This window comes from Carex rostrata, chromosome 21 (assembly GCF_964058835.1).
Source record: "Carex rostrata chromosome 21, lpCarRost1.2, whole genome shotgun sequence".
Taxonomy (NCBI): Eukaryota; Viridiplantae; Streptophyta; class Magnoliopsida; order Poales; family Cyperaceae; genus Carex; species Carex rostrata.
This window is the reverse complement of record NC_135938.1, coordinates 4,594,641-4,606,644: the sequence shown is the minus strand read 5'-3', so window position 1 is coordinate 4,606,644 and position 12,004 is coordinate 4,594,641. Positions and strand designations below refer to the sequence as shown.

Below are 12,004 nucleotides of genomic sequence, written 5' to 3'. Positions count from 1 at the left end.
TCTGTTTAGGTCCACACCGTCCAAAATATTTGAATTCAAATATTTCTGTGTAAAGAAATTGGAGCTGTCTGGCAGCTCAACCCAAAAGAATAGTGCCCGGTCAAATCCCAATAATTTTTTACCAAACAAAAACCGAAAAATTTAAAGAAAGAGATTAATAGAGGTTCACCTTCGCTGTGTTTCCTTTCTACACAATTGGAGATTTGGAGTCTAACCTGTCTGATTCGTGTTGAGTTTCGCGTGAACGGTTTAGATTGAGGTACTAAATCCATCTGCACGAATCTCGATGAATCTAATGAATATAACTGAGCTTTTACGAGAAGTCGAGAACTGTCCGAAGAGGCGAAGACCTTTGGACTAAATCCAATTCCTTTTAAATTAGGAAGAACACTGAATTAGCCACCATTCAAGTTTAAATAATATCTTCTTCACTATTCAATAAAATTCACGGAATGCACAGAAATAAAATCAATCTCTCTCCTCAAGATTGGTACGTTTATGATTTAGACCCATAACCAACAAACTAGCAGGGGACTATGGCGACAACCTCATAGTTATAACGGCTACATTGATGGGAAATGCACCAACTGCATTTATTCCCGTTCAATTGTGATTTGTGAGAAAAGAACAAATAGTTCTTCTTAGATGAAGGTGTCACTGTGTCAGCGGATCACAGACAAAGTGGGGCCCGCATTTTTTGCAACATATAGCCGAGGCATTTTGTTGCCTTGTTGGGACTTGGGAGCGGCTGCATTTTTTTTTTTTTTATTTGAGCGAAAGGCCCTTAGGCATTGTTAGGTACTACATAGTCTACATCCATCAATTTAGTCACCACTCACCAGCTCTGATAGTGTGTGTTCTTCTAATTTTGACTTATTTAACCACTAGCATTAATAAAAGTGTTCATAGTAGCCACACAACAGATGGTGTGATCAAAATCAAACGGTTTAAATAGGGTCAAATGAAAAAGGTTGAGATAAGAAAAGAATTGCACTTTTCGAGCTTTTTCGGCTTTAATCGGACGGTCTAAATCAATAAGACTAGTGTACCACTGTAGCAATAGTTAAAGGTATAATTATTGCAGACTAGATAAGCATAATTATTGCATTCCATTGACTTGTACCGATTAAATAACGAGCAGGTAATAGATGTATCTTATATTACAGAAAACAAATTATTTGCTCATCTAGTTCTCATGCTCATTGGATACATTGATAACAGCCCAAAACCGAAACTAGGGCTATTCGGCTCAAACTCGACTCGGCTCGTCAATTGTAGCCCAATAATTCGGCTCTTAACTCGGCTCATTTTTGAAAGAAAAAGCTCGGCTCGACTCGGCTCATGAAAGAAAAAGTTCGACTCGACTCGGCTCATAAAAGTAAAAAATCGACTCAGCTCACGAACTCGCGAGCCGGTTCACGAGCCGACTCATATTTTTAATACATGTATATCTTCATTTGCTATGAGGCCTACCTTCATGCTGATGTTTAATTAATTTACATGTAGAGACGAATTTTTTCAAATTTGTAATATATGTATATCTTCGTTTGTCATGAGGCCTACCTTCAAATTTTTTCCGATTTCAAATTTTTCAGATTTCAAATTTTTTTCAGATTTCAAATTTTTTTCTGATTTCAAATTTTTTCAGATTTCAAATTTTTTTCAGATTTCAAATTTTTTCAGATTTCAAATTTTTCAGATTTCAAAATTTTTCAGATTTCAAATTTTTCAGATTTCAAAATTTTTCAGATTTCAAATTTTTTTCCGATTTCAAATTTTTCTCAAATTCAAATTTTTTCAGATTTCAAATTTTTCAGATTTCAATTTTTTTTCAAATTTCAAAATTTTCAGATTTCAAAATTTTTCCGATTTCAAATTTTTTTCAGATTTCAAATTTTTTCAGATTTCAAATTTTTCAGATTTCAAATTTTTCAGATTTCAAATTTTTTCAGATTTCAAATTTTTCAGATTTCAAATTTTTCAGATTTCAAATTTTTTTCAGATTTCAAAATTTTCAGATTCCAAAATTTTTCAGATTTCAAATTTTTTTCAGATTTCAAATTTTTCAGATTTCAAATTTTTTCAGATTTCAAATTTTTTCAGATTTCAAATTTTTCAGATTTCAAATTTTTCATATTTCAAATTTTTTTCAGATTTCAAATTTCAAATTTTTCTTTTTCAAATTTCAAAGTTTTCAACATGTAATATGAGCCGGCATTTTGAAATTATTTTAAAAAAATGATATTTTTTTCAAATTTCTTTAGATCATTTCTTTAAAAAATAATCAAAGTTTTTCAACATGTAATTTAAAGTCACAAGAATATCTCTATCCCACTTCAATCATTTCTTTAAAATAATTAAATAATTATTTTTTTAACATGTAATATGAGCCGACTCGCGAGTCGAGCCAAGTGTTTACATGAGTCGAGTCGAGCCGAGCCGAGCTTTTTTCTTTCAAAAGTGAGCCGAGTCGAGTTAGGGCATTTTTTAGTTTCAAGTCCGATTCATTATGAAATATTGAGCCGCTCAACTCATTGATTCGCGAGCCGGCTCGACTCATTAGCAGCCCTAATCGAAACATAGAAAATTGGCAACAAAACAAACATCAAAGTTGACATAAAAATTAATCTAAACGGCCCAAATTGCACCTTACCGAAAAAAATACATAAAAATTAGAGTGGCAAAAATAGCACGGGCTTCAGAATATGTGTATTAGTTATGTATCGTGGTCGTTTTTAAAAAATTTGACATGACACACCACGCAAAATATTTAGTCATGACATGACACGACATATAATCACACGAGTCACGTATAATTAGAATTATTATATCTTGATTAAATGATAATTTTTGAATAAATTAATCTAAACTATGAAAAAAATAGTTAAAGATGATCCATCACTATTCATCATTGGACACCGCACGTTTAAGCGTGCCTCTTGTGGCGTTGTCATTTGCGTGTCATGTCTACTCATTATTTTGATCACGGCACGATATAGAATCAAAATCACAGCGAACAGAGCATGAAACCAAAATCACAGTGCGACAATCATGTGAGGACACATTATTTTGCTCTACTTCGATCAACTTTGGTGCGCACATCATTTCCTAATTAATGAATGTCAACAGCAAGCAAAAAGAAGAACAGTAGCAACCTTTTTCTAAAGTGGAGGAAACCTCCTTAACAATTCTACATAGTACCTCAATTTCAAAAGCCTAAAACCCTATGCTGTACCTACTAGTCAAGCATCATTCATTAAAATTATCTAGTTTCCTCCGAAGGAAAAAAGAAAAAAGAAATGCTAGTTACAGAATTTCATAAAACCCCAAATCCTACAAACCCAGAAGAAAACGCACCCAAAATTTCTTTCTTAAATAAACTAATCAATCAATCGATATAACTTAGATAAATTCTACAACCCCCCCTAATTTTATTATAATACCAATCTATATATGTATACATTCTACATTCTATTTATCACTAAAAAAAAAGACAAAAACTCAAAAAGCAAAGCCAAATTCACACAGCAGAATGTCCATCTTGGCACCCGCCGCCGCCGCCGCCGCCTCTTAGAGTACTCCTCAAAGAAGATGATGAAGAGGAGGAGGTAGACAAGTTAAGCCCCACAATCGCATTGTAATCTGAAACACTGTCTTGCAAACTCAGCAACAGCTGGTGATTAACACTGAAACTCATAGAAGGCCGTGACGTTGGCACAAATGGAGGATCCGCTTCCCCGCTCAGCATTTGCACCACAGTTCTCATCCCAGGTCTCAAACCCGGATCTGGGCTCGAGCATGCCAACCCGATTAACAACATCCGTCTCATTTCCCCCTCATCATACTCCCCTTCCAATCTGTTATCGACCGAGTCAAGTAACCGTCCTTCGCCATGAAGCCGCCAAACCCACTCTGCCAAGTTGCCATTTGTTTGACTGTCGATGGGTCTTCGGCCGCATGCTACTTCTAACACGACTGCACCGAAGCTGAAGACGTCGGTTTTATCGGTGGCCCGTCCTGTCAGGAGGTACTCTGGTGCTAGGTAACCCATGGTGCCAGCTGTGACAGTGGCATCTGGCGACTTATCATGTTCAGTCTGGCGTGCCAAGCCAAAGTCGCCAAGTCGGGCATGGTAACCCTCATCAAGCATTACATTGCTCGATTTTACATCCCGATGGATAACCTATTGAATGTAACACAAAACTTCTTGTAACTAAACATGATTTAACAAATTGAAAAGCCTGCTGGTACTAGCATGGCTCAAATTAGTAATTCTTGATAATTGCAAGAAGCCATTAGACTAGTAAAATCATAGAAATTAAGTATTATATAACATAGGCGTATAAGAACCCAAATAGGTATGAAGAGACTATGCCAAAATTTGCAAAATTGCAAATTGAAATATCAGGGTTAATTTTTGGAGATAGAATCCATAATTTTCTTGTTAAGTCATGATCCAAAATGACATGTACACTGGTAAGTTGTAACAGTAATGCACTAATTAATGAGCGTTTGTATTCAATAGTCATGATCCAAAATGACATGTACACTGGTAAGTTGTAACAGTAATGCACTAATTAATGAGCGTTTGTATTGAATGGTCGCAAGAAGCTATCAGACGAGTAAAATCATAGAAATTAAGTGTTTTATAACATAGGCATATAGGAACCCAAATACAGGCATGAGACTATGCTAAAATTTGAAATGTCAGGGTTTTGGGAGATCAAATTTGTAATTCTCTTGTTTTATCATGATTCAAAATGACATATACACTGGTAAGTTGTAAAAGTAATGCACTAATTAGCGAGCCTTTGTATTGAATTGAGCTCGGTAAAATTGGAAGATTGTTGCTTAATAATAAGTGAACCATAAAATCTGAGTTGTTTGTTACATTACCTGTCGCTCGCATTCTCTATGGAGGTAAGCCAGAGCAGAAGCAACACCAATCAAAATCCTCTTACGATGCCGCCACATCAGCGGTGGAACGTCAGGATCAAAAAGCGCCTTGTCGAGGCTGCCATGGAGCATGTAATCATAAACCAAAAGTATCTCCCCTTTCTCACAACTCCAACCTTGAAGCCTCACAAGGTTTCTGTGCCTAAGCCCGGCAATGATGGACAGCTCTGACAAAAACTCAGCTCTCCCTTGCGCACCCCCATTTTCGCCTACAGTACCTCTCGAATTCTGTATGCATCTCTTCACAGCCACAATTGCCCCTGTTTCTGGTATGATGCCTTTGTAAACAGTACCAAATGCACCATGACCGATGATGCGGGAGGAATCGAATCCACGTGTGGCCACACTCAATTCCTTGTACGTGAAAACCCTCGGTGCGCTAACAATCTCCGATGCGGCCACAAGCTCATCTGATTTCTTTCGGTATTTAGCCCGTCTTGCAAATACCCAGAGCGCAAACCCAGCAAACGAGGCAGCCACAAAGGCGCCAGCTGTTGCCACCCCAGCAACTGCTCCATGACCTGATTTACAGAGCCCGTTGCCGTGACAACCTGACGAAGGCAGCCGTTCTGTTGTTGAATTGCTGGGCGCAGAGGCCACTGTGGCAGAACCAGTGGGGCCATGAAATAGTGGTGGTGCCGGTGGAGGTGGGGGAGTGGTAATTTCTGTACCTGTACCAGTGCTAATTGCCGGTGATGGTGGCTGTACTGGTGACTGTGCGGTAATGCTGGTTGCGGGTGTGGGAGACGAGAAGCTCCACCACTCAATACTGTGTACCTCTGTGCTCCCTTGAGTAGAAGCCGAGAAACCGACAAATGCAACGTCATTGACAAATTTTCCGAGATCTACCGGGAAGGACAGAGCAGGTTCGGCCGGCCGCAGAGCAGAGTATGATATAGAAATCTCCAAAACTCCCTTGCTGGTGTATTCAATCCAGGCATTTATCAATCTGCCACTCTTCAAATCAACCCCAGCCGCTTCTAAATCCACGACCTGAGCTGAAACCATGCTTCCCAAATCAACCCCTACATGATTTCCATTAATGTCATCAAATTGAACGTCCATTAACGTGTCAAATTCAACCGCAAAGAAAGAAGCCGACGGGTCAGAGGCACTAAAGAGACCGAGATACGGGCCCGCATCACCAACCGAGAGGTCGTCGGGAGAGAGAATGAATGCAAGGCCGCCGCCTATGGAGGAGGGATTGAGGAGTGCAATTGAGAAGGAGAAGAAGGTGGAGAAGGGAAGAACGTCACCGGTCGTTGGGTGGCGAAGCGGGACTGGCTCAGAGTAGAGCGCCCGACCCGCACTAGATATCGGCACAGGGAGGTCCCGAGTTAAGTGGATGCTCCCGTTTTTCAAATGCGTGTCGCCTAGGAGCTTCAGGCTGCCTAATGTGAGCGTTCCGAAGTCGAATTTGAGAGAGAGAACCCGTACCGGCGAGGTGTGTAGGTGTAGAATCAGTAAAGTATAAAGAATTAATTGAATAGATATCGGGTTAATTCGCGTCGCCATTGTTAAGAGTGTGAAATGCAGATTGCCATGGGTGAGAGAAAGAGAGAGAGTAAGAGAGACGAGAGGTGAATCGGTGTTTTGTGCTTTTTAGTTGTTTTTTCCTTGAGGTGGAAGGTAGGTGAAGTGGGAAGAGAGGAGAAAGAATCCAGAGAAGGGATATGGGGACAAGTACTGAGATGGGCGACACGTGTACAGGTTGTAACGGTAAAATGTACAGAGGATGGATGGCACAGTGTAGCAAGTTGTAAGTGTGAACTGGTGGATGGGAGACGGATGGTTGGAAATAAATCTGCTGTGATTCCAATGGAATAACAGGGTCCTGTTATTTCGATCTCAACCATTCAACTTCGTTGATATTTGTGTATGAAAAAGTTTCTTCATCAAGATTCGCGCATGGAAAACTTTGAATGATTGAGATTGGAATAACAGGACCCTGTTATTCCATTGGTTCCGTAAGTGTGAAATAAAGATGTCCGGTTCTCTCTAATTTTGGACTAACCGCTAATCTCCAATGAAAGTAAACATAAAAATTTGGACTAACTTAAAGACTTTTTTAATCTGATTATTTGCGTTGGTTCAATTTTCTTCTGTAAAATGCTCTTTAGCGGAAGGAGAATTAAGAAGAAAAATGATAAGTCCAAAAAGTAAAAAAAATATGCTCCATATTATAAGTTTAGATAGATTTTATTTTATTGTAACAACTTTTGTGACGTTGTCTTATCTTCAACCTAGTACAAAATTAAATGTTTTTTTTTTTTGAGAGAATTAATTAAATGGTGTTCAGTTGATATGTCGGTCATGTTATAAATCATGATTCGCTTTCATGAATTGAATGAGTAATTTGTACGAGTGAGTCTATGATACTATGCATATCACGGGTTGTTACCGTGCTATGGCTCTATATTGGAGTTTTCAAATCCTAACGGTCGATCCGAACCGTTCATCTTGTTCTCCATATTAATATGAAATTTTACATTTTTTGAAAATTGTTTACTATTTTTTTAGATATTTAGAAAATCACTTGATCTGAAAATTCTGGACCATCCAAAAACAGTGATTTTCAATAAATCTAAAAAAATAGTAAAAAAATTTCAAAAAATGTAAAATTTAGTCTCCAAACACATATTAATATGGAGAATAAGTTGAACAGTTCGGATCGACTGTTAGGATTTGAAAACTCAAATATAGAGCCGTAGCACGGTAACAAATCGTAATATGCATAGTACCATAGACTCGCTCAATTTGTATTACTATTGTCAACTTGTCAATCTATTAGCTGACAGGATCCCTGCAAAATTTATTTGCTACAGACGTAATATGTAGCATCAATTATAATAACTATCCAGTATTGTTTTATTTCTTTTGTTTTGCATATCTTTTATCTCAAAAAAATTGATCATTTAACTTCATTTTTATCTCAAAAAAGAGAACATGAATGATATGTTTTTGTTTTCATATATCTTTGTTCTTTACATACTCATGTTGATTTATATCACTTCTATTGCTGGTGTGTGTATAAAGATTGTAATATATCTTTTGTGAAGTAAAAAAAAAACACTCGTTCTATATATCAACCCCCATTTTGTCTTTGGCAAAAATAAAAAAAAAATTCTTAAACTGATGAAATTTGAAAAAAATTTAATCATTCACTAGACGACGTAAAACATATAACGGCCTTTCATTAAATATCAAAGAACATTCAAAAATATTTGACACTTGATACACAGCCAATTAATTTTTTTTAACTTTTAGCTTGGCCTGAAACTGTTTCATTAAAATTGACAATTATACACAACTATTGTGAAAGCATCCCAGCCTAAAAAAGAAAATTAAAACGCATATCACTTTTTCATTACAAGAGGAGAGAGTATCATAAGCTTCTAAAAGAAGTTAGACTATGATAATGACACTAAAGATGGATCAATTGAGTTTTTAGGGGCAAAGAATGTGCTCTTCCTGGTAGTTGTGATTTGTGAAAGGCTCATAATTATTCTTTCTTCTTGGCTTTTGCACCTGCCTTTCTTTCAGATTCAATGAAATCTTATTTTTGGGAAAAAGTACAATTGCACAATAATATATATTTCTCACAAGACCACAACTCTAATTAGTGCTTGAAACAGGTATTTGCTTTAAGGAAACAAAACTACATGGGACAAGAATTTTCTCGTTCAGTCGTTTCTTGACTGCCATTTTCAGAATTTATATTATTTTTGCAAGGTTCTAAATAGCGCGTTATAGCATTTTCGAATCATAAAGGTCATGGCATTATCAGTGCTATAGCGCGTTATTCCGTGCTACAGCGGCGCTATTTGGGCATAGCGGCTTTTTTAGCCAATCCGCTATGACGTGATAAACGCTATTTAAACCTTTGATTTTTTGAGTGAGGATACGGTGATATGTGTAGTGTACATCAATCTTTAGAGTAGATTAATATTTTATTTTTTAAAATAATCAATCCAAACTGTGAATATGATCACTATTGAAAAATATACTTGGAGATCAAATTTTATATTTTAAAAAAAATTTAACTATTTTTTTAGATAGATACAAATTTATTGAGACTCAAGAATCTTTAGATCAAGTTATTTTCCGACTGTCTAAAAAGAATACTAAAAAAATAAAACTTTGGAGATCCAAGCAAAATTTATATATGAAAATTGTGTTTAGCCGTTTGAATCGACTATTCAAACTTTAAAAATAAGTAAATAACAATATAAATCTATTGTATGGAATGATGAGCGCTATGCATATTACGGTAGCCTCATTCTTATTCTTTTTCTCATTTATTTATTTATTCGAATTGAAAAAAAGGTTTCGTTCTTCTTTTATCTTATGAAAAGATGGTGTGGGTCTCGTTTTATTTTCATTTAGTTAATTTTACCTATAGAAAAAAAAAATGTATTGTGATACAATATCACATGTTCCATGAAAACTTTCATGATCCAAAGCGCCTAGCATTAAATGATGCCTCTTAATTCCTAAATCTGGTTTGACTTGTGTGGAGCGTGGAGAGCGGCTTGCATGTATAGCTGTATCTTATTGTATAATGAATAAATATATAACCAAGATATTAGTGAATGGATATTGTTTAAGGCTTTAAGCAACCAAGATTCAAGAGATCGCATGTGCCCATAAAATCCTAATTTTGGTACTGACACCCTGCATTTTGCTTGGAATATTCTGTAGATTGAAAATAAATCATGTGCATTGAACAGTCTTTGTAGAATAATATGAGCTAGCAATTCATTATTTTTTATTGAGTAAATACTAAATAGATGTATAGAATCATTTGCACAAATTCATCATGTCACTGACACCCTTTGTCATAGACAAATGCGCCAATGTATATATATATATATATATATATATTTTTTTTTTTTTTTGAGATGACGCCAATGTATTTTTCACAAGAAAGGTTGTCAAGTGGCCAATTATTGTCAGTGTGAAATGAAATAATGAAACACTGCCAATAATTTATACGGTACCTTTGGATGATCACTGTAACATTAGAAATTTCTGAATAATCTGGTACATTTCATAAAAAAATATATATATGTTGAATTTGGGGGCAATATCATCTATATCCCTCAAAAGTTTCAATATTACATATTTATCCTTAAAAATCATACAAATTCACATATTTGTCCAATCTAACTCTATAACATATCATATTTCCCCAAAAATAATTAAATAATATTTTTAAAAACGTAAAAAATTATTTTATAATATTAATTAAAAAATATAATGATTATTATGCTCTTCATTTTTGTCTCTTTAGTCTGTTTAAGTTCTCTTCTCTCTAAGAGCATCTACATCTCTGAAACTCTTGGAGTTTCTAATATGATATGGCAATTTCTAAACCAGTTTCAGGGATGCAGATGGATTTCTTATTTAGCAATTTTGCTCTAAAGTTTCTTAATAAGAAACCGTTTATAAACTCTGACGTGGCCAAATAATTCGCTGAAATTTTTTTCTCCTGTAATTTATTTGCTGATATGGCAATTAAGAAACTCTAATTTTAGTTTCAGGAATGTGGGGGTTTAGAAACTTTCAGAGACAAAATTTCTAAAAATTAGTTAACAGTTATTTAGAAACTCCAAGAGTTTCACGGATGTAGATGCTCTAAGGTGCCAAACCTTCTGTCTCTCTCTCCAAACGAAAATTAAAAATTAAAGCAGCGAGGGGTAGCATAAATCTGTGAGGGGAGGCAACTAGGGAAGGTGGGAAGAAATCTGTGATTTGGCACGTTTTGAGAGAGGTGGGGGAGGTGGTGCCTTACATAGAAGAGAACTCAAGCAGACTAAAGAGACCGAAGGGCATAATGGTCAACATATTATTAATTAATATTGTAAAATAAATTTAAAATTTTTTAGAAATATTATTAATTATTTTTGGAGATATTTGATATGTTATAGAGTTAGATTGGGCAAATATATGAGTTTGTACAATTTTCAAGTATAAATATGTGATTATTAATTTTGGAGGGATAAATACTTAATATTGAAACTTTTGAGGGATATATACGAAATTCCCCCTTGAATTTGAATCATTCAATTAAAAATAGACGACTTAAATGGTCTCGAACTAATAATTGGTACGATTATTGACATAATAAAATGACATCTTCTGCATATTCATAAATGCAAAAAGTTATTGTTATTCATAAGCAAAGGGTGGTATTTTTTTTTTTTTTTTTTTAAGTCTTTCAAGAAAGTCTTATTCAAAATCAGATGTGGACTGTTCGATTAAGATTAGAACCTTTTTTTTGCAGATTCATGGAGCCCTTTAAATTTTTAAGTTTTAAATATGTTTTTACGAATCTCAGTACCAATCGAATGGTTTAGGTTATATTTTAGATCAAATTATTCCAAAAATCTCTAAAGGAAATCCAAGTTCTAAACAAATCCGTGTCTTGAGATTTTTATCGGCCGACGCTCACGAACTTTTTATATAAACCATAATTTAAAAAAATTATGAAACTAACATGATTACTTTTTTTTTAAGAACTGAAATGCTATTTCGGTCACACAAAAAAAAAATTTGTCACCGAAATGGCAATTCAATTCAAAATATTTTCATAATTTTTCAACGTATTTTTTTTTCAAAATATATGAAAACAGCTGAAATCGAAATAATAATTCAGTTCAAAAAAAAAAATGCTAGAACGTAACAAAATCTCAGCTCTCATGATATTTTTAAAAAACCAAACAATCAAGTTGTTTCTTAAAAAAAAAATTCGACGCTCCCATACCGTTTTCCAAGAATAATTTTTAATCAATTTATAATTTTGTATGGAGGCGTCGCTATCTTGATCCACTTGGAGTTTGTGATTTTGGAGGCTGCAGTTTCTGTTTGCGAAAGTTTTGCTGACATTGAACTCGTGGCATGCTCCGACAGTGGGCCCCTTAATTTTCACCTTTGGAGATAATTTCCACAGCCTTTTGTGATATGGCGAAGACTCCAAAAAGAGCAGGGAAAAGATTTATCAAAAGCTCAATAATTGAAAGCAAATTCTTTGTTGCAAATTCTTTAT

General features: G+C 35.1%; 1 protein-coding gene across 1 annotated transcript; it reads right to left on the bottom strand.

The window, feature by feature from the left end:
- Positions 1-3,363: 3,363 nt before the first annotated feature.
- LOC144573429 (Concanavalin A-like lectin protein kinase family protein) lies at positions 3,364-6,596 on the bottom strand. Its single transcript, XM_078323218.1, has 2 exons — positions 4,897-6,596; positions 3,364-4,183 (listed from the first exon to the last, which is right to left on the bottom strand). The coding sequence occupies exons 1-2, from the start codon at positions 6,469-6,471 to the stop codon at positions 3,521-3,523; spliced, it is 2,238 nt and encodes a 745-aa protein (XP_078179344.1). The 5' UTR covers positions 6,472-6,596; the 3' UTR covers positions 3,364-3,520.
- Between the last annotated feature and the right edge of the window lie 5,408 nt (positions 6,597-12,004).